This window comes from Agrilus planipennis, unplaced genomic scaffold (genome assembly GCF_000699045.2).
Source record: "Agrilus planipennis isolate EAB-ADULT unplaced genomic scaffold, Apla_2.0 scaffold114, whole genome shotgun sequence".
Classification (NCBI taxonomy): domain Eukaryota; kingdom Metazoa; phylum Arthropoda; class Insecta; order Coleoptera; family Buprestidae; genus Agrilus; species Agrilus planipennis.
The window spans coordinates 455126-479910 of NW_020442440.1; the positions used below are offsets into that span (position 1 = coordinate 455126).

General features: G+C 36.0%; 1 protein-coding gene across 2 annotated transcripts in view; it reads left to right on the top strand.

The window, feature by feature from the left end:
* The window catches only part of LOC108736219 (transcription factor Sp9), an 86539-nt gene that overhangs the window by 19323 nt on the left and 42431 nt on the right, over positions 1-24785 (top strand). The window contains exon 1 of one of the 2 annotated variants that reach the window (XM_018468569.2): positions 23885-24510. The exons of the other annotated variant lie outside the window; for it this stretch is intronic. Within the exon in view, the coding sequence (XP_018324071.1) occupies positions 24433-24510 (78 nt within the window). The 5' untranslated portion in view covers positions 23885-24432. Of the gene's footprint in view, positions 1-23884; positions 24511-24785 lie in introns of those variants that run through there. 2 annotated transcript variants of the gene reach the window in all.

A 24785-nucleotide genomic window follows, 5' to 3' on the forward strand; every position in this document is an offset into this window, starting at 1 on the left:
TATTAAGAATGTTTAAACCATACGCAAAGCTCTTTTAGATTGCACCATAAACAAGATCTGTTATAGAATTTTGGTTTTAAAAGAGACAATCCATAAAAATTTCTTTTTACCCTGTGTCGGCATGGGAGTGATGAGTATTTCGTCGTAACCATATATTTATATGGAATCTGAGTAATAGTTATGTCATTATAAACATTATAAACATACATACGAACTTTGCTTCCTGGTTTATCTCTTCCTCAGGCTTTTGAGGCCAGCGTTGTCGTTACATAACCCTAGGCAAAAATTTTCAATCTCTCTCCAGTCTTTCAGCATCTTTGAGAGCGTCTCTCACAGTCTTTCACAGTCTCTCAGTTATTGTCGATGTGTTTTTATGGATTTCCCACAGTCTCTGTATGAGAGACTCGAACGATAAAATTGTTAATTCAGAGATTCCAGTCTCCCACAGAGAGACTGAGTGAATAAAACTGAAAAATTGAGAGACTCGAGTCTCTCGTAGAAAGACTGGGATCTCTGAAATATGTTGAATTTAACCATGTCTATCGAAAAACTACTTATGGAGAGATTCGAGTCTCTAGATCAGAGATTCGACTCTGTCGTTCAGAAACTGGGTACGAAATGAGGATCTCTCTATGAGCGACTCGAGTCTCTCGTTCAGAGACGCTAAACACGTTTTTTGACAGTCTCTCTCAGCGACACCTGAGAGACTAGATGAGAGACGGAGACTCGAGTCTCGCTTTTAGAGACTCTGAGAGACTGAACATTTTTATCTCGGGATTTGAAACAATACTTTCAACAGTAAGAACGTGATCATTTTTATTGAAAATAAACATCAACAATAACAGTACAGCTCAATAAAGGATCCCTTATCTCAATCTGTAATTAGTAGGGTGTAGACGTTGTTCGTACATGACGTCATCCTATTATCAGGGGCGGACTTAGGACGCTAAGCTACTATTTGTGCAAGCTACTGATTCGAGTCCAAAAGTTGTCGACGGTTGGAGTTGTGGAGATGTTCACATCTAGCATCAGAGATGGAAGGACCTCTGAAGAAGCTCGCGTTAGCAAGCAACTCCAACCGACGACGGCCTTTAGATCCTTATTAGGACAGCAACAAATAATTTTTCTATAAGCTTCTTTATTTGCCTTTGACATCATTTTAATTGGAAAAAAGACGCTGATGCCAAAATAGTTTGTTTAGCGTGAAAGATCAGAACCAAAATAGGGTTGCAAATAATTTTATTGATGTAAAATCACCATCAATCATTTTATAACAAAATATTTACAATCCAATTTTGTTTCTGATCTTTTGCACATTGTAATAAGAGAAATAAATGGAATCCATAGTTTTTTTAGCTTTGGATTCATCTAATAAGTGAAGTGTTTCGAACTGTTTTCTGAGAATTTTGGATTATACGCATTTATTATTATACCACAATATCTTGTAGTTTTCAGTTTTACACAGCTGACGTATATCAATTCAATATTGTCTTGAAGGCTGTTTTGTCGTAATTCATAGAATTCGTAGTTTCTTGCTAAAGGTATGTTAAGTGGTGATTCGGCAGGTGCTGATATCCATTTGGAACTTCAAAATTCCATGAACCATGACACTGAACCCAGAAAACAATATCGATCCAATATTTTAGATTATCCTTTTTAAGGAGTTTAGATTTTTGTTGGCTCTCCTCAGTTAAAGAATTATAAGGCCTTCATGGAATGTCTCTTTGTCTCCTTTTTAAGCTTCTAATGCCTTCAATGGTCAATGTGGATAACTTTAATTCATCATTTTATATAGTGTTTGATCGGTGATACTAACAAAACTTTTAACAGCGAAAATACGTATTTAAATGCAAGATAAGAATAGGTATTTATTTTTTGCAAAGATTAATAGTATATATAGTATCATATCGACAAATAATTTCCGTAAATATTTATTTTAAATACTTTATTAATTATTACGCGTCTTGTCCAGGTTTCCAAATTTTAGAGATGGCAACCCTAAACATAGGCAACACGTTACTTCCCTTAGTTCCAANTATAATAATGGTTAAATTCTGCTTACTGATCACCCGCCTGTCTGTCCATGAGGTTGTTATTAAAATAATTTTCAAGCATTTGAGCAACAAAAGTAGATTCAAGATGATGATTAGCACCCCATTATCCACGATTTAGTGTGCTTTACCTTTTGGAAAATTGCTGAGACGTTATTAACTGCGGTTGTAAGTTTTATTGAAGTATTTAACATGCTTTGTGCACCTATGTATGTATGTACGTATGCTTACGCTATAAGAGGTAAATGTTTATCATTATTTTTATTTTCTTGTCTACACTCGTTGTCGAGATATCCTTGTATATGAGTGCGTAAGTAATGATTCCTTAACGAAGCATTTTTGCTAAATTCTCTTCCTTTCCGACCGAGCAACCAATTCATGCTTACAAATATTTATTTTATTACGCTCAAACAAGCCGTATCCTGCGCCAAGTCGTAAATAAAGTAATGGTTTATTGTTGTCTTAAGAAACGTTTAAAAGAGAAGCCACATTTTTCATTCTTAATAAAGAAAAATCACTCTCATGTAAAAGACGCCATTCCTTTTGATTAAAAAGATGGGTTTCGATTGATTGTACTTAATAAGACTTCTTCATCAAAAGTATGACCCACAAGTTCCAAAGATCTCGTTTTCGCATTGAAGTCGGCCACATCCACCCAATCTTACTACCCTTTTGATTTAAGTTTTCGTATGCTAGGTTATTGATGATTCAAGGAACATTTTCTTCAAAGTTTCATTGAAATCGATCGAAACCCATTTTCCAATTTCCTTGAATCATCCTTGTTTGCCGTGAAATCACGAGCTGTATATTCTCAAAATGTTGGTTTTAACGGAGCGAATGAATGACTCGACATAAAACACTATACACCGACATTATTTACAAATGAATTATTAACTATGAAATAACGGATTACAACTACAGGCACAACGAAGAAAATATGAATTAAAAACGCAAGTTAACAAGAAGAAGGACAAAACGTAATTAACTCTAAATTATATGACAAAATCAAAAATTGTTATGGTATACAACAAAATAATACGAGAAAGAAACCAATAAGGGGAAAACCCTAACAAGGTATGACTCTGCCTCGAGCTATGAAATTCCTGTAGCCTGCATACAATTGAAGAGCATCGATAATAAAATTAACAAAAGTGGTTGCCTTCGAAGACCATCGCAGAACCTGACCATTGGAACCAATTCGACCTATTATTGTTTGCAAAAGAACACTCAAGAGATATTTGACTACCTCGTATGCGTTTGAAATTATGGAAGTTTTCAAAATAATAAAATAAAATAGGTTGAATAATGATAAGCAAATCTATCTCTAACGACATGAAGAGGTATTAGAAAGAGTAAGAAAACAGAGGACTTAATATGGCAGTCAATAAGAAATAGGCGAGATAGGTTAGTAGGACACCTTCTCAGGCATGAAGGTCTAGTAAGAGACATATTAGAAGCAGAAACGGAAGTTAGGAGGGGTAGAGGTAGACANATCTATCCCTAACGACTAAGAAAATATTAAAATTAAACTGAAACAATCCTGATCAAGTCTCAACTGCGACAAGTTCCAAAAATCTGGATTTTTCGACGTAGGATCGTGATTGCTCAAACCTGTATAATTTAACTACCATTCTGGTTTAAGTTTTCGTATGCTAAGTTAATGATTCAAAGAATATTTACTTCAAAGTTTCATTGATATTAATCGAAACCCATTTTCCAATTTCCTTGAATCATCCTGATCAAGTCTCAATTGCGGCAAGTCCCAGAAATCGTGTTTTTTTGAAGTAGGACCGTGACTGTTCAAACGTGTATAACGTAACTACCATTCTGGTTTAAGTTTTCGTATGCTAAGTTAATGATTCAAACAACATTTTCTTCGAAGTTCAATTGTGGCAAGACCCAAAAATCTCAATTTTTTGACGTAGGATCGTGATTGTTTATACCCGTTTAACTAAACTACCATTCTGGTTCAAGTTTTCGTATTCCAGGTTAATGATTTAAAGAACATTTTCTTCAAAGTTTCATTGAAATCAATCGAAACCCATTTTCCAATTTCCTTGAATCAACATGTTTCGATTTCGGCAAGGACGTCTGATCATTAAGACTTTTGCTCTAAGGTTGACGTGATAGTCGAATAACCTAAATAGGCCGAACGTTGTCTAACTTGACCTAACATATCTAACAAATTTTAACAAAAACGTTGTACATAATATAATGGATTCCATTGAAAACGGCGCTGTTCCCTTACTATTCGATGGATTAGATATCATATTTGTTGTTTAAAATTGCACATGAGTCACTATCCGCGTTGCAAAGGCTATAGTTTCGAATAATATAATTTAATCCGAGATCTATGATTAAATCTTCGTGCTGACGTAAAGTAAAAACAATTACAACTGGATGAAAGGTTGGCGATTTCACAATATGATTACAGACACAGCCCATCACTCAGCTCCGATCGGTATTTTAAATGCACTCGATACCATGGCATTAAAACAAAACGGTAAGTGGATTTAGAAAGTGAGATAAGTGTTAAAGTTACGAGAAATTCTATTTCATATCCGATTATAACACAAAGCGCGGCGAACGCCTCGAACCAAGTTAGATATACAGTTATTATTATTATTATGATAATAGTAAAAGATGATCACGATTTATCAGTTTTCTTGTCTCAGAAACTCGAAATGGTTCTACATTTTCATGATTTTCTTATTATTACACACAGTTTGTTTCCTATAAGTAATAAACTCTAAGATGAAGTTTGAACAATGAAGAGAGTAATTTTCTTCATTTAACTTTCTCATAGAATATAGGTGAGTTATTGTCCGGGCTGATGGGCTGTAGTGTGTTGGGTTCCCGACTAGAATTTATAGGGGGCATGCCCCATGTAGCGTGCGGGCCTCATGTGGTTAATAAGGGGCATACCGTTATAGGGATTTCCCAGTAGATTCCTCGTGAAAATCACATCAAAAAAGTGGTGATACTAAAATGAAGATTGCCTTATGGGTTTTTCATATGGGTCTTATGGGGCAAACCTATCACATGTATAAACTTAAATAAAATCTACCTCATGGGGCTCGATGAGGTAAATCCGTTTGAAAATACTCTCGATAAAATGAAAAAACTAATCCTCTTACCCAATTATGTCGTCCTTTCAAATTCAAAAATCAAACAAATTTTACAAATATTTTTCCAACAATTTTTAATGGGGTAGCAATAATTTTTCCCTGCGGGGGCCACATGCGACATTCCTGATAATGGGCAAATGCGGCAAGGCGTTATATATACCTTCCTTGTCCCAGGGGCAACCTCATGGGGCCCACAAGAAGCAGTGTGGCTACCCACTTAGGGACCCTACATACACCCCCTCAAAATTCTAGTCGGGTTGTTGTCCTCACGGCCCATCAGCCCGGACAATAACTCACCTGTATTCTACGCCGGTCATAAAAGCCTACCATTAACATTTTCTCATAGAAGTTTCCGAGAACTCCAAAGGGGTAGCTCCCCTCGTTCTTTTAGGGACCAGGATAAATTTAATCAAATGTGCGATTTATAATTTCTTAGAGATGCGATCTGAAATCAATGCTTATGATTATCGAATGCGAATACAATGAGCAATGGTCTCCAAACTTCTTGGTCTGATGGTAGACCACGTGCCAACTTTTTTCTGTTTTGGTATGTGTTTTTAACAACTGACAGTGAATTTTCTCATGATTAAAGCATTATGTTTTCCAAATGTGACTCCAAATCGTCATCATTTTTCGTCACTCTTCACTCTTTCATGTCCTGAGCTAATCTCCGCATGTTCCTAAAACTAGTACATTCCACATCCACAGCTATTTGTGCAATCGAGGTATACCTCTGTCGATCTTAACTAATATTTCTGCTTCTAATATGTTTCTAACTAGTTCTTCATTCCTTCCATTTATGGAAAACCAAAATTTTGATCAGAATATAGTAAAATGGGATCCATTTCCGTTTATATTTCAAGCACACCTAATTTTTGTTTTAACTGACACAGACTCGATGAAGTTCAGAGTCAACGCTTAGGTGTCTGTATAGACCATTTTGGAAATCTGCTTCACCCAAGAAACCCAAGAAGCTAATGCTTTCATTTAGATAAGTCTTTTTCTTGTTGGAAATTTTACTTTAATTGTTTTACCTACAAATCACATCTTCTATCATCTTGCCCCCCCCTCCTCTCTTCCCTCTGGCCTACTAACTGACGACGGCCCTTGTTAAGTTGGGCTAGATTAAGATAGGTTAGAAATAACCCAATTACATTGGACAGCCAATGTCGCATTCGTACAGAAGAGAGTGGCAAACATTTTTTTCGCGAGTTTGTTAAATGATCCTTCTTTTTCCCTCGGCAACGCTAATCAAAAGAATAAACTCGCAAAGCTGATTACAGAGCACCGACGAACGTTCACATTGCACACATAGAAGCCCCTGCTTGCTGCCTCCTCCTCCTCCTCCTCCTCCTCTCACTCTCTTTCTGTGTTACTTTATTCCGTCGTGTCTAAAATTACAGGTTTCGTTCGTTAGTCGATCCACTGTATGGTACGTTCGGAGTAATAAAGTCTAGTCAAGCTAATGCCGTAATTTGCACACTGTTACAGAATAAATTCATTTTCCCGATTTAACGCTTCGATGAAACCAAACCAAGAAATGACCTCTGCCTCTCTAACATATTTGGATACATATAAGTGAAACTGGAGACGACTTGTTAATGTATTTGATGCTCTTTTGAAGTACCTGCCATTCAAATCAACCTAAGGTTTTTGGAATTTCAATCTTCTTTTGGTGATAAATAATGAAAAAATTCCAAGTCGAGAAACCATCGTCATCGAGCCATTTAATTGAAAGTATTTCGTAGCAATATTCGTTATAATATGGAGCATGCGATTGGAAATGCTTTCTGTCAGTGCAGTATTTTCATTCATGTTTTTAGGTAAGAATGCAAAAATAAAAAAATCTACCAGAAACTGTCTTTAATTCTTCAACTTTTCTTTTTCAATAAGGAAAGTGGCACCAAGTGTCTCTTGAAAAACAACTTCCTTGATAAGAATCTCATCATCCTGGCGTTGTTCTCAGTTCGTTATTTCGTGATAACCATTTTCATTCATGGTGTTAGATAAGGATTCGGAAAATCAAACAATCTACGAGAAACTGCCTTTAATCCTTCAATTTTTCTGATTTAAGGCAGAAATCTTTCAGCAATAGCATTGCAACAAGGAAAAAGACACCAAGTGTCTCTTGAAAAATAACTTCCTTGATAAGAATCTCATTGCCCTGGCGTTCTTCTCATTTCGTTATCTCGTGATAACCATTTTCATTCATGGTTTTAGATAAGGATTCAGAAAATAAAACAATCTACAAGAAACTGCCTTTAATCATTCAATTTTTCTGATTTAAGGCAGAAATCCTTCAACAATTGCGTTGCAACAAGGAAACAGGCATCAAGTATCTCATGAAAAGCAATTTCCTTGACAAGAATCTCATCATCCTGACATTTTCCTCTCTTCGTTGTTGTGTGTATCTGTATCTGCGTGTTGTGATTGAATATGAAAATACTCAAAAAATAGCGTTGAACATAACTGTCCATGAACTTTATTTGTGTTAGGAAAGGTAATAAAGATAATGTACCTTATAAAGTACAGCAAATGGTGTCTATTTAATAAGCATTTATCTATTGGTATCTGGATTTCCATTTCTGTATGGCACTTAATCTTTTATGGGAACGCGTCAGCGTATGTCCCTCTTGTTGGATCCATCAATAGCAGTAGTAGGTAATCGACGTTCTCTTAATTAAGTGCCTAATAATTAATGATGTAAATGTCAATGTACGTAACACATATATCAAGATGGCACGGCACAACATATGTTATGACACGTTCATATCAAAAATAACGAGGTCGGGCGCCAGACAACTCGCGCGTGTGGTTTTTCTAATAAAAAGGCCCGTTTGTCCTGAAAGCGCGGGTGACGCGACACACCCTCTAAAGGTCTGTTGTCATAGGGACCAAGGCGGGGCACTCACCTGGTTGTCATTTCGTTTCCTATGTGCTTCTCAACACCCGGCTAACTAGACACCACTTGGATTTCGTCGCCGACAAAAAAAAGGAAAACTTGCCGATCGTATCAGATGAAAACTCATTAAATTTATACTATCAAATAGGGATCGTGCAGTAAAACTGTACCATTCTAATAAATGAAGTAATGTAACGCTTAAGTGTAACTATAAACAATTTCAGGAACAGGTTTTATTAAAATGAATAGAGGTTACAAAATAACTCAAGCAATTCCATCTAGAATGCATTTAATTTAAGGTAAATGCAGGAAGTAGGTACGTCATAGAGAACTAGAGGCATTTGAGTCTCAATATTCTTGTAAATTCATATAGAAGGGAACTGTTTTTTATGAGTTTTCTTTCTTTTTCTTTCGCTATCCTTGACAGTTAGTACATTTTTTCTTAACCAACTTCCCAAAATTGAGATAGCTCATTAAATTCATTTTTCGACTTAATAACTACAATTTTCGAATGAGAATACTACAGGGTCCACTGGTACCAAATCTTACCAATCGTAGAAATCCTGGTCGTGTCATCATCATCACTAGATCGTCAGCTTTAAAGCTGGATGGACACGCACCTCCAGTCTTTTCTATCCTGAGCTAATCTTCGCATTTCCCTAAAATTAGAACATCCTCCTAGTCCTTCACACCAACTTATATCGTCTCTTTCTTACTCAGTTCCATAGCGTCCTCTGTTCTCCTACTCATTCTAAAATCTCCTCATTTCTAACTTTCTCTATCCACAAACCATGTGTACATTATCCAATATTATTCCTTCAAATTCTCATAACTTCAGAGGTGAATATAGACTTTGAAATCTTCGAATTTCTTTGATTATTACATGCTCCTTGCCACCTTAACTTTTCAGAATGTTGACTTCTTTGTTCAACACTATCATCACATCAATAAAACGTATTCACTGATTTAGCTTCTTTTGCCGTTTGATCAATAAAATCCATCTCTTTTTAATGCGTCACTTACGAGACAGTTTCAGCCATGTCACTGCTGAAAATGTCTTCAGGGAAGAAAGACACAGAACGTTTGAAAGAGAAAAATTTTATTGATCACGGTAGAGCATCCCGAAAAGGAGTTTACAGCTGCAACTCCGAAATACTCTAATTGTTGTTGTTAGTGGTTTCAAATTCTCTACGTTCAGGCATCCGTTCAACAGGTTTCCGAGAGACAACATATACAAATTTGTAGAAATCCAGAAAAAAGTACCACGAAATATCGGCAGCCCAATTGATACGTAATAAGTCGTTGTGTAACGGCCTCCTGTATTGTAATAACACACATGGAATTTAATAAAAGTAATTTTCATCACATAAAGGCGTCCATTAACGTCAAGAAGGCTAGAAACAATTCAATTTATGAGGACTTCCCGGTTAATAATGAAAGCCGAAAATTCGCGGGTGTATACGTATAATAATAGAGCCGATAATAACAATAATCAATCGGCCGGGAATTCGTACTTAGTGCACAAGTGTTTATATCAAAAAAACGATTAGCGCAGTTGATTGATGGATTGACGGATGGTGGAAAGAGAGCAGCCAACTTGATCACAGTAATTTTCCCGTCATTCGGACGTACGGACGCGACTGGCTCGTTTTGACTCTTCTATCGACGTTCAGGGAGTGAGTGCTTGCGAACCGCAGACGCTTAACGGTGACCGCATTATCTACCGCACTCACTGTGAGCATGGATAACACAACATTCTTTACTTACGTAAAATAAAAATGGTGTTTTTCATCCAATATTTAACGTCAATACAAATAGACAACATCTCTTCATAGTAAAATGAAGATTCTAAGTCTTATATCTCGAAGTCTCGACCCAGTCGCTGTCGAGACTTCGAGATATAATCAACGTTCACGTTGTCAACGCAGCACTGCCACTGAGGATGTCAGCCGCAGTAGCTGACGAAACGTCTGGACACAATAGTTCACTTAGACCGCGGCCTTATAGCCCGAATCTTCATTGTACTATGGATTCTGGCCGTGAAAGCCTTTGTTCTTATATTATAACATTTCTTCAGCTAGTACGATCGGCGATTTACGGTAAAGGCGCAACGGAAATGGACATTCGTTTCCGTAAGCGAAAGTTCAGTTTGTTCACAGTATGCGGTGGTCTAGCATAATTAGTACATTCATGCTATCTTATTGCGAAACTCCTTATTTCCACTTTATATTATCGATAATATTTAACACAAGGAGACCATGTTTCTTTAATTTTTTCTTAAATAAACTTAGAAAATACCACAAATGGCGCGGTAAACGCCATCCATGGTATGATGCTCCAACAAGGTCCATTTAAATATATGGATATCTACTTGTTGAAACGAATCCCGGCGTAGCTACCTCAACGTGATAGGCACGTTACCATAATTGAATAAAATAATTCAAAGTGGTCTGTATTCTGTTGAAATACCACAAATGGCACTGTAAACGCCATCTGTGGTGCGATGCTACATTTTAGGATTACGTAATCCTTAAACGCGCTGTTAAGACAGCAGGTAAAAGTTGGTCTGTGTTCTGTCGGAGCTGCCTGCGACGCGCTGATGAGATCCAAAAAGATCGAAATCGCGATCCGCGTCTGGCAGTTTCGACAGAACACAGATCACTTCGAATTATTTTATTTTATTAAATAAACTTGTACAGTAGGTATGTAATCATTAAGATTAATATCACTAGCGATCTTTCAGTTTAAGAAAACGATACAAAAATATTTGTATGGAGCTGTGCGCCTTGCAGCACCAAGGGCTCGGTTTTATGCGCACATAAAAAGCTGCCCGCATGGCTTCTCGGTGTAGACAACAGTGTCAGCAACAATCTGTTCTGTTACTTCCGAAGTGCCGACACTGGCGTGCTGGTAGAAGGTGGATAAAAACCATGCACTCCCTTCTTGAAAATATTAATTTTTTGTTAATCCTACAGTACTTCATCGCATTTTCAACATGTAATGGTTGATTATCTTCAGACATTGTTTTAGAGTTTAATACCTAAAGCTATCTTTTAACACAGACATATTCATGCACAGATACGTGGCTACGTAGTGTATGAGGAACTTGTTGGGTACTTATAAGGAACATTACGATTTTTCATTAAAGAATTGGAGGCAGAGTCGGACAGGCTGTAATTAAAGTGGGAGGTAAAGCGCGCGAAAAGTGATATTAATGCAGAATCGCCCGAACCCTTATTATAACCTTCATTTATAACCATCAATGAAATGTTCGTCCGTTTTAGTTTTACACGTAAAAATGCCGATGGAGCCTTGATCATCATCAAACGATAATGAAGAAATGAAGATGGTGAACGGCAACAACTTCACTTCAAAAAAAAAAAATTAATAAAAGAATAAAAATTAACTTTTAATGTACCATATAAAAAATAATGAGCTTATTAAAAAAATCTTAAACCCTTTTACCATCAAGACTCTTGTTTCTTATGTAGAATAAACTTATTGCAACAATTTGGAGTGTTGATCGAACTTAAGTACTCACTTATAAAAAATGAGATGCTGTAACAAAACATGAATATATCATCTCGCGATTTTTTAATAAAATTAAGGTGTTTTGCATATATACATATATGTCGCATCCAAAATGAAAAATACAATATTTTCTAAAAGTACTAGAGAAGTAAATATTAGGAAGAGAGTCAGACAAGGATGCATCCTGTCTGAAGAGCTTGTTAGAGACCTATTAGAAGAAGAAACAGGAGTTAAGAAGAGTAGAGGGAGATCTAGAGTTCACAAATAGTTAAGGATATGGTATGTTCTAGTTTAAGGGAAATGTAAAGATGAGCTCAGAATAGGAAAACGTGGAGGTGGGTGTCCAATCAGTCTTAGGACTGACGGCATTATGAGGATGATAATGATGCGCTTTTATTATTTAAAGGTCATCTTCTGGCTGTTTCTTTTCTTTTTTTTTTGTCTTGATCATGAATCCCATAAAATAAGAGACTTAAACATAGTACTAATGTGTTCATGTAGAATATCCTTACAATATCTTTCCATTTAATCATTCTGTCCTCAATAATCCTTCGTCAATTTCTGTTCCTAATTGATTAACCCCCGTTTAGCACCCTCTGGTCAATTTTAAAAACCCTCAACGTCTGCGACATACGTATACCGAACATCTAAACGTTCTAGATATCCTGCCGGGTTATCCATCACACATAAAGAGACATTTGAACGGGATGTATTCCATTATCCGAAATGTCCATGAAATGCTTCCTTCCTTCCTTAAAGGGTGTCGGTGTTGCGCATCAACGTCTGTGCATGTACGTGATATATCATGCGTGTTTGCATTACGATCGGTTTCAACAATGCGCACACAGCATACAGAGAGACATACACCAGTTATAATACATAGATCATACTCGTTAACAATGAGCGAAATCAATCATTGGTTGAACAATGCGGTGACAACAGCAAGTGTCGTCGTCGTAGGGTTAATGTAACTGTTTGAAAGATCGAACGACCCCTTCGAAATTCGATCTCCGAAACGGTATATGATGTTTGCTAACAATGGTACGTGTGGATATTGAGGGAATGTTTGTAAAATTGGTTGACACACAGCTGTATTGGGAACGACCAAATTAGTTGAATCAGATATTTTTTGAAACCTACCTATGTTTTAAATTCCTGCTCTTGATAAAGAAAATATAACCATCAAGGTCTCTAATATCCATGTATGAAGAAGATCCTTAACTTTCAGTGTCATTTTTCCTGACCGCAACTTTCTTTGTGTCAAACTTGAAAAAGTTTTTCGGAAAACACGGAGTGTAATGACTGTAACTGTTTAGCATTATATTTCAAAGCTTTTCCTTTAAGTAAGTGATGAAGTGGGCATTTTCCGTAGTGAAAAACGAGATCGGCCTAATGTGTCGTTATTTGCAAAGCCTCCACTTCTCGCTCTGAACCTTCACCAAATTATCTTCCTATTTTTATTGTCACCAACAAAATTTAATCAAATAGGACCATCACGTTGATTTTATTATCGAATTTCGAAGACAGAATTAATATATCGGCCACATATACAGTTTAAACTCGATTCTTCTTATTGTAAGTATAATTTAAAAAACTACCCTTGACAAAACGACCCAAATTGTGCATGAATTAATACATAAAGATAAGAAAATATAACCATCAGGGTCTTTAATATTTATGTATAAATAAGATCCTGACTTTTTTTTTACTTTTACCGTCATCTTCCTTGGCCACATCTATCATTGTGTCAAACTTGAAAAGGTTTTTCGTGAAGTACAGACGACAGGCTCCTACTTTAATTTTAATGACTGTAACTATTCATTTAGCATCACGTTTCAAAGCTTTTCTTGTAAGTAACTGATGAAGTGGGCATTTTTAGTAGGGGACAACGAGATCAGCCTAGTGTGTAGTAATTTGCAAAGCCTCCGCTTCTCGCTCTGATTCTTCGCCAAATTATCTTCCTATTTTTATTGTCACCAACAAAATATAATCAAACAGGACCATCACGTTGACTTTATTATCGAATTTCGAAGACATATTATTTATATATATATCCTGAGCTAAACTTCGCATTTCCCTAAAACTAGAACAGCCCACATCCTTAACTATTTGCGAACAGTAATCTAATCTAGGTCTACCTCTACCCCTCCTAACTCCTGTTTCTGCCTCTAATATGTCTCTGACTAGACCTTCATGCCTGAGAAGGTGTCCTACCAACCTATCTCGCCTATTTTTTATTGACTTCCATAGAGTCCTCTGTTCTCCTATTCTTTCTAATACCTCTTCATTTCTCACCTTCTCTATCCACTCTACCATTCGCATGTAACACCACATTTCGAGCGCTTCTAACCTTTTCTTTTCCGCCGCTCCCACTGTCCATGTTTCGCATGCGTATAATGCCGTACTCCAAACATACACCTTTAACAACCTTTTTCGAATTTCTAAATTAACTGTTCGCGAGCATAGAGCATATCGGTCAGATATAGGTACAGTCTAAACTCGATTCTTATTGTTAGTATAATTTCAAATACTACCCTCAACAAAAAGACCTAAATTGTTCATGAATTAATATACATCAAGATAAGAAAATATAACAGAATTTATACGGATTTTGGTTCCCATTATATAAGTATCACATCCAGTTATAAAAATTAATTATTTTGTTTTCTTTTAATGCGTTTTCATTTGTCTAAAGCTAAAACACCAAATAGTATGTGGCACAAGATACTACGTCTTGATGATTATACTATACTATTAATTTAAAAAAAAAACAACTAGATATACTTAGATACTGCCTAAGCAATTTCCTGTCAGTCAATAAACTTGAAAACAATTTCGAAGTTGCTAAATAGGTTCAGAATTTCAATCTGTGAAATCGTCTCATTATACAATGTAATACTTTTTAAATTGCTTCCAAATCTGTGGATATCGGAGATTGCTCCTTTGTCATCTTTTTCGTATAACGACCGACATAATACGGCCGTCCAAGGCTATATACCAACAACATCCTCCTTTAATCATTATCATTACGTCAAAATCACCGAGATCATCATCATTACCAACGTGCCAAGAAGGAACGACAACATAAGGTTCTCGGACTCCGTAGGGGTCGGCCACTGAAGAAGGTAGCAACGATATTATTTCTCAGCAAAGGGCATTTCAATCTTCCATTATTTTGACCATTAAAACGAAACTTACGATGTAAGTTTCGCAAGCCTATTGAAAATGACCCTCAGGAGTCGTACAGTACAAATGTGCTAATGCAAACTCTAACATGTTTACTATAGATGACAATAATTGGGTAATGGTCTGAACTCAAATGAGTATTTTGAGTGAAATAAGACTGAGAGTTAATTCCAAGACTAAAATCAGATAGTGACAATAAAAAAGGACAGCAGTAAGTAAAACTGTGGAATCGGATCAGTTTTTTGAACGAAACAAGATCAAAGGTTAATTTCAGGACTATGGTTAGGTTGGGTTAGGTTAGATAATGACAATAAAAACCCATTATAAGTATAAATCTCGACTCCAGGTGAGTGTTTTAAGTGAATTAAGATCAAGGGTTAATTGCAAGACCAAGGTCAATAGTGATAATGAAAAAGGCAGTCAGTAAGTAAATTTTTGGACTCAGTTTTGAGTGAAATACGGATCAAGGCCATATAATGACAACAAAAAAGGACATAATTAAGACTTAATTAAAGACCAGAATGACAAATAGTAGAATTATTATCAAGGCTCGGATTGGGATAAAGACCAGAGTCACTAATACAAAATTTAATAACGAAAATGAAGAAAACCGAACCTCTGACACAGAAAAGAAAACGAGGGATATGATCAGGACTATTTCCAAAATAAAATCGGATTGAGATTTCTAACTATATGGACAATTTAATTACTTCTACTTCTACCTCTCTTAATTCCTGTTTCTGCCTCTTATATGTTTTTGACTAGACCTTCATGCATGAGAAGGTGTCCTACACTCTGTATATATTGCTTGGCTGCGTAGATAACAAAAAAAATATTTTAGATTTAATTGGTTAGAGTGTTGTTGTGGTTGTTGTTGGTCCTGGGCATACGTTATCTCGTTTTCTTTGTCTATCTGTCTCTTCTTATCTTTCACGCACTCTCTTTTTCTCGGTCGTGACGCGGTCTCCAATCTGTAATTAAATATCAGCAACCCTGTTATTATGGTCAGTAAATTTTAGCGTGCGGGGGCCCAAGGATGATAAAGCTTGATCAAGTCGGCCTGGACCCAGCTTCGTCCTGATGTACGTCGTCAATATAACACATAAACACAAACATACAATGTACTGCCCCAAAACAACCACAAATTCATTGTATATGTATGTGGCGGAATTTATTAACTTACTTAAGTATTTTGAATAAAACACCCTGTATAATTCAAAATAAAATTATACGTATTGTACCTACACAGGCTTGTTTCTATCTTCCTAATTTCAAATGTTTGGAGTGATACGTATACGTATCATATGCCTCATTTTTCCTTACATAAGCGGTAGGAATGATACTAAGGGTTGGTTTTTCTTCTTGTCTCTTCTATGCAATTCTTTTTTTAATTTCATAAACTAATCAAATGAGATGGGATACAGTTTTATCATTCTTCAGTTTAAGGTTCATCAATTTCTAGGTACTTTCCGAATTTCTGGTCTTTACATTATATATACAGTATTAAGGATGTTTGGGGTACAATCGGAGACAAGAGTACATAAAATTAGAAATGCGTGATTAATTAGGTTTTGCAGCATATCATCAGGTAAATAAATACTATCTGTACTAAAAAAAAAGTACGGTTTAAGAGAAAATTTGGAATTTGACCAAAAACTTTGAATGAGATAATAAATAACGAATAATATGGAAAATTTTCAACTGACTTTTGGCAGTGAATATGCCTTGATTTCAACTTCGAAACAAAAAAATATTTAGTTTCGGTCTTTATTAATAATGAGCGTAAAACTTTTTAATGTGTTTAAATAATAATTAAAACTTTAAAATTGCATTTATTTTAGACAATTATAAATATTATCATTATATTATCATGTAAAAACGAGATTTTTAGCTAATTTTTCGTTTTTCCTCGATAACCATTTTGTGAATTTGAATAACCTTACGCTAAAGTGATTCTTCAGAGTTCGAGTTACTTATTATAAAAGTTTGAAATTTCTGGTAGCATTTTTTCTGTTAATAAAAATAAATTTAATCTGTTCGGTTAACGAATCTCCATAAAATGACTTTAAAATTTCAATAACTTTTTAACGGTTTAGTGAATCGATTTGTAATTTTTACGGGAGTTTTAGAATTGAAGGAGGAACGTTCTTCTAAATTTTTATTTGTCTCGTATCATTTTGACATACCTCCCAAACATCCTTAAATATGCTCATTTATATTTCAATTATGATGACTTATAGCTGTGAGTGGGATACATGTAATGTTGATGTAAATCGACGCAGAAAAATACGACATGTTGTTAAGATGATAAATGTTGATGATTTCTCATCACAACTTCCATACGTCCGCATTAAATGTAGATAATGACCAATTTTGGAGAAAACTTGAGGCATCGATCAACTGCACGACAAATATTAATATACGATGTTACCACAAGAACTCGCTTAAAACCAAGAACAGAAACAAAAGTTTAGAGACCAGTATGAATAATAAACTAAGACAAACTTCTAATAAGTTTTCTAAAATTGAAGTTGTTGCGAATTTGAAGACAAGATTAGACTCAGAATGGAGACAAGAATAAAAGTCATTATGAAATTCCAAAAGATGATAAAGAATACTTACAAATGCACAGGGTTACAACAGTGAGTAAAAAATAAGGAATGTGACCAAGACGCAGTGAAAAAGTGAACTAAGGTCGAGTAATGAGTCCCTTTCAAAAGAAACAGTACTAATGCTGTTCGTTGAAGTAAAGATAAGGAAAAGGACCAAGATTAAAACTACGTTTAGGGCACTTGTTACCAGGACTAGTTCCAAAATGAAGGCCACAAAACCCAAAAGTGAACTAAGATCGGACAAAAAATGTCTTCCAAGAGAAACAGTATTAATGGAGTACAGGTAAAGACAGGGAAAAAGACCAGGATCAAAACTAAGATTAAGATAGTGATAGGCACTAAATCCATCCAAAGACTAAAATAAAAATAAGTAAGGTCAAATAAAAATTCCAAGATTAATAAAGGAAAAAAAAAAACTCGAAGACTACTACAAGTAATGAAAATAGCAATAACACAGAAAAATCTGGATGAATATAATTGTTGAGTGAAGAAAAGACGATGCTTAAGACTTTATGATCAAGGTTAGTATAATGATAATGAAAACTGCATCTAGGGATTGTTTTAGCCAATGTGTAGATTATTTGTTGAACGTTAAACTTGATGTGCGTACAGATATTTATCATTTCGTAGTCAAGACTAATAATGGAAAAAAATCTAGAAGACTACTACAAGCAATGAAGGGTGCAGTAACAGAGAAAAATCTGGATGAGTATAATTGTTTAGTTTTTGAGAGTTAAGTAAAGACAATGCTTAAAATTCTAAGACCAAGGTTAGAATATTGATAATAAAATTGCATCTAGGAATTATATTAGCCAATATGTAGATTATCTGTTAAACATTAAACCCGATGTGTCTCTAGATATTTATCATTTCATAGTCGGTAAAACAAAAAAATAATGCTACGACTTAGTTCTGGCATATTCGGGTTAAACGGTAGATAATTGCTGGTGGTTCGCTATCTGTTGTGCGGGACCATATAATTTTCTTTTGACCAGTACGCAGCGTCTCTTCGACTGGGCAGAAAATGTTATGACGACCAGCCAACCTACTCTACTAGATAGAGTGCTACGTACGCTCCTTCAGCTCCATCGGCATACATCTTCCTTGACATTGACACGAAAATCATAAACTGCGGGGCACGTTAATCGGTCGAGGGTCCGCCGAACGCAATACATCAGTGTCCGCGCGACCCTAAAACCCTTTCACACGGATTTCTGTAATTTATAATGCGCAGTTTTTATCTGCCAATGTTTTGTTTTGTGTGTACTATTTGCAAATGCTGAAGCCTCTCGCCAGCCCCCCGGCCCTGTTATAATTATAGCCGTTATCTGATCGATGTTCTATCGGGGGCTGCGGACTCAAAGAAGCTACTTATTAAAAGCAACTTGCTTTTCTTAAGTCGCCCCCCCCCGTCCTTCTTGCCTAACAATTATTTACGACTTAGTTGAATCCTTTTTTATTCAATTCGACACTGTCTCAATTTCTCACTTCATTTGTTCTTGTTTTTATGGAAGATATAAATGAATTTCAGTGTCTTCTTTTTTTACAGGTTTCTCCTTTCTTAACCACAGCAAGACTGTATCTTAATATTTTAATTACCCGACTAGAATTTATAAGGGACATGCCCCACATAGTGTGCAGGCTTCCAAGGGGCATAGATTTCTCATGAAAATCGCACCAAAAAAAGTGGTGATACCAAAATGAATATTGCCTTGTGGCTTTTTTATAAGAGTCTTAAGGGGCAAACCTATCACATGTATAAACGTACAATTAAATCTACCCTATGGGGGCTCGATGAAGCAAATCCGTTTGAAAATACTCTCGGTAAAATGAAACAACTTGGTAACAATCCCCTTGCCTAATTATGACCGTTTCAATAAAATTTTTTACATTCACATCGAACCAACAGGTGTACTAATCCTAATATTGTTATTATAAGATAACTGAAACTAAACACATCAAATCGAACAACAGTAAAACGATTGCAATTTAAAGTATTATTGGGTACAAAAGAGCTCAATAACACAATCTTACTTACTTACAAATTTTATAAATAAACTACTACGAAAAAGAAAATCTCTTTATATGTATTCATGCGATGCTAAATATTTAGAAACGTACCTATAGTTTATGCAAATAATGAAAATCTCGTAACTACGTGTAAAATTATAAATGTTGATAAAAAAATTATTATTTATCTTAATGCTAGTGATGAAAGTAAAGAAATCATGTGTGTTATACCGTTGCTACATATGTAAAAGTAAATAGTTTCTCATTAGTAAAATATATTTCTCATTCAATTTAGTATTTTTTTCATCTATATATATAAAAGAAAGTCGTGTTAGTTACTTCACTTATAACTCAAGAACGGCTGAACCGATTTGGCTGAAAATTGATGGGGAGGTATCTTACAACCGGGAGAAGGACATAGGATACTTTTTATCACTTTCCACGAGAAAAATGTGGTATATGTAAACGCAACTGACATGGAATGACAAAACGAAATTGACAGCAAAACAAAAAATTTATCAGTCAAAACATCAGTCTAGCCTTTCATTTGTTAAGATTGCATGTTTGTTTTTGGTTCGATTTACTTGAAATTGATTAAAAAATTCAATCTCTGTTGGGGGGGATGAGTGGTGAAGAGGAGTTGCAATGTTTAAATGGAACATATTATTTGTGATCAGATTTACTTGAAACTTTGTTTTAATGGTCTCTCATTTAATTTCTGAAAGATCTATCTCGACAATTTAAAAAAGGGAAAGGTGTTGCAATTTTTGTTTGGGACATACTTTATTTATGGTTGAATTTACTTGAAACTTGGTATATATGCTGTTTGATATTATTAATCAAATGAAAAGAGGTTGCAACGTTTCCATGGGCTACATTTTATTTGTACTCGGATTTACTCGAAGGATGCTCATTGCTGAAATTAAGCAAATACGTGTTTTGGCAATTTTTAAAAATCAACCCTTAAGGATGAAATGTTGTTACTACGTTTGTATTTGAAAGATGGCGACATTACACAAAATTAAAACGTTGTAATTGGGAGCTAAAAGGTTTTATGGAGAAAGAATATTAATTTCTGGGAGCGAAGCCGCGGGGAAAAGCTAGTTAATAATAAAGTTCAGTTTTCCAAAAAAGGGGTAGTAATAATTTTTCCCCGCGGGGGCCACATTCCTAATAATGCGCAAATGCGGTAAGGCATTCTATGCCCCTTCCTCGCCCTAGGGGGCAATCTAATGGAGCCGACAACTAGTGGGCTACCCAGTTAGGGACCTTACCTGCACTCTCCTCAAAATTCTAGTCGGGAAAAGCTGAACACATAAATAAACCTGACTACAAAACATTAATTTTATTTGCAAAATGTAATCAGGATGTGTTTTCTTGTAGAAGGCATTGCAATCAATTGATCATTCGTCATCACAAGGCTGTAATCCTGTAGGATTTCTCCATTCTCTTATTACTCTTGTTTCTTCATATTTCCATCTAATTGCCTTTATGTCTTAGAACGATATCCTACCATCCTGTTTCTGCTTCTTTTTATTGACTTCTTCTATTGTTTTTTCTATCCATGGAATTTTTATCAACTGCGTAGAGCTTATAATTTTTTGAAAATTTCTATTCAATTTATACTTTTCATGGCTGCGACACTCCAAACTCGCACAAAATATTTAATCGTTTTCCCATGTTACAATAAATCGCCCTGTATAAATTTCCATTCAGGTAGTGTATCCAGGTGTTCAGTTCTCACACGTGCTCCCTGTACCCACCCAGTTCCGCTCGGCAGGATCATGTTACCAGGACGCACCCCGTTTCCAACTCCACAATTTCATTCAAATCTATCATCCTTTTGTGTGCCGTGCAAGGAGCACCCATACGGCGAGTTCTACATGTATACGTTTGTGTATGCTCATAACCTAACCCTACTGCTCACGACTATATGAAAAGGAGATACTTTGGTCGCCGAGGCGGCGCAAGAAAAGTCCTGCAGGACTTCTGTTTCCGGTCCCAGCCTTACGAACAATGGACTCCACGACCGTTTCTCTTTTACTTGTAAGAATAAGACGGCCGTTTTCTATTCTTTTCTTTTTTTTTTTCTTTACCTTTTTTCGAAGAAAAGAAACGCGATAACGTTGAGATACTCGAACAGATGGCTCATATAGCGAAGCAACTGTCAATTTATAAGACGTTACAATTTCTTTGGCTAATCCTCGAAATGTATCGTTTGAATCTATATTAACCCTTTTAAAAAGTACCTACCAGTAGCTTTAATGTCTTTGATTTCCAAGTAATCCAGATATTTTCTCGTTTCGAGTTGCAATTTTAGTAAAAACAATAAGAACTGTTATTTACTTACCTTTTCGTTGTACAGCAACAACTGAAAAAGAGAAATAGTGCGATTAGAAATTTTAGGCAACACGTCCAAAATATTATTTTATTTTTCAGCAAAGAAAATCGTTCCTCAAAAATTAACCGATTATTATATAGGTACCCTTGGGCAAACGCCACATTTTACAGATTTAGTTTCATTTATCTAGCATTATCTTTTTTTTTTATCATAAAAGAAACTTATCCTAACAATTTTCCATTATTAGAAAATCATATGCGAATGTGCCAGTCTGTTTGTTAGCTTGCTACAATTTCACGCCTTAAATACTCAACCGATCAACATGAAGTTTTGTACACATATTGTAGGGGGTACAGAAAAGGATATAGGGTACCTTTTATCCAGAAAAAATACTGTTCCCCAGGGATAATAGGAAATTAGTTTTATGTGGTCGTCGATGATCTCTGACACGTAGGACATCAACGTAAGCGAAGCCGCAGGTAAAACTTATCATGAAATTTTGTACACATATTGTTAGGGGTACAGAAGAGGACATAGGGTACTTTTATCCAGAAAAAATTATTGACAGAAAAATTAGTTTTATGTGGTCGTTAATGATCTTTGAAATGTGTTTTGGACATGAACGTGAGCGAAGCGAGAAAGTTACATATATTGGCGTCTAATTTTGAAGTTCTCAAGATTTTTACAATCAGCGGTCAAAAAATTAATAATTTATTAAAATAATTTGGGACAACATACGTGTATATATATATATATTTACAGATAAATTATATACCAAAAATGTGAGAAATTTAACTTGAACTGTCTACTTGTCGTATCTACCTATCAACCCTCCAAAAACAGGCGCTAACGACTGTATTAATGACAGGTTTTCATGATAACACAAGCACACTTATTACAGTACGTATAATTGCGCCTTTCTATTGCTTTAGCTCGAAAATGCCATCAATACATTTTCATTTATTCCAATGACCGTTATAATGTATACATAGTACTATCTACGATCGGATCTAGAAATGATGAAAAAACATTCTCTTAATACAAAGTATTGGAACTTATTTGGAAATTTTGATTCTTCTTACATCGTGTACACAAAAATGCATTTTTGAGGTAAAGTACTAAATTATTTATTGTTAACGTTATACTTCTCTCAATCTCCATTGTTTTGAATATAATTTGGTTAAAACTCTCAAAGGAAAAGTATGTCCTTAATCCTTACAAGTATAGGGAAATTCGTACGAATATCTTTAGCCATTTTTCCATGCAAATGATAAAGTAATTACATATTTCCAAGTCTGTGGGGCGTGTTACACCTTATTCTTTAAGGGTTCGGTTAGTTTAGGACAGTTTTTAGAAAAAAATGTAATATTTTCATCAGATGGAATTTCCACATTTGTTTTCGACTATTGCACACGAGAAGTTTCATATTAGAGAGAAAACCTTTTTTACGTCGGCATATGACACTTGTAGACATCTTTTAACCATTTTTTATTATATTGTCGTCAAATAGAATTAGTGTCCTTCTTATATCCTTAGATTGTCATCATAAGATCGTCAGTCCTAAGACTGGTTGGACACGCGCCTTCACTCTTTCCTGTCCTGAGCTAATCTTCGGAAATTATTATTAGCCTACTCTCATTTGAGATGAAATCGTTAAATCCACTAAAAATTATTAGGAAGTAGGGTAAATAGGGTCTCGTTATCATTCGTAATGAAACACACTCGTAGAAGAACATCCTAGAAACAGGACAATCTTTCGCATTCCCGCATACTACACATGGCTGGAGAAAAGCCTCCGCGAAGAATTTGAATCGGACGTCAGCCATCGTCCGCCCGCACCGCGCCGCGCCGCGTCGCATATGCCGCACTTTTCAACCGCGTTCACGTACCACGTGGGGCGTGTGCAGGTGCTCCGCCAATGAACGCACCAACACAGTCCGCGGGGGCGTTTCCGCGTGTCACGCACACATGCACGACACAAGGGCACACGAGAAACATTATCACGCGGCCCCCACATCATCGCCCGCGTCCCAGTGCCGCGATCCGCGTCCTAAAACATACGCGTAATAACGCGCATACGTATCGCACGACGCACGCACGGAAAGCAAGCAAAAACCACGCATCGAGTCGTTGCATCCGTTCTCGCGGGTCGCTTCGCTCGGATCGGTTCATCCGTCTGTCTGTCCGTCCGTTTTACGGATGTAGGTACCCACAAAACCGCCCATTGTCCGTGTGGAGGTACCGCACGAATGCGACCGGCAATTATCGGCGCCGGTGCTGCTCTTACGGTACAATTACCCGACCAAATAACCGGCACTTAGTGACAGAAATTAGCGGTTACCTTATTGAATTATATTAGTGATATAAACATTAGTTCGCGACTGTTGAACATCGTTCACTTGCTTCCTTTATACTTAGTAGTTGGTAGGTAGGTACCTACCTACGTAATAATAATAATAATAATAATAATAATATTACATAGGTACAGATACGTTATTTTTGTATGTGAATGTGACGCTACTGTCTGCTGCAGAATGCACGGTAATTTGGCTAATTCGTGAAATCGGTAATTAGACACAAGGCCGGTGATTAGCGGGGCTAATTGGGCGCACAGTTGGAGGAGCTGCCGTCCGATTCTTCTTCTTCTTCTTCCACTTCTTCCGTGGACAACATGAGTTGCGCGTATTCCTACCAACTGCAAGCTACCTCCTCTTCACCTCCTGCTGCTACCGGTGCCGATTTCCTCGAGGTACGTCTTGACCTTTATTCGTAATGAAACTTAATTACCCGCCATTTCTGTCTTGTCATCGAATAATTATGCCAAATAACATCGTTCCACTTCCGGTCATAAAACCACCCAGAAATGCTGCCAAACAATCTACCCACTCAATTAAGACGTTTTCTACAAGATTGCCCTATTAGGTTTATTAATGATTAATTAATTAACTACTATTAATTAAGTAAGAGTTAAGAGAATGTAATATCGTAAAGGTAAAATGAAGTAAAGAAACCCATTTTCATCTC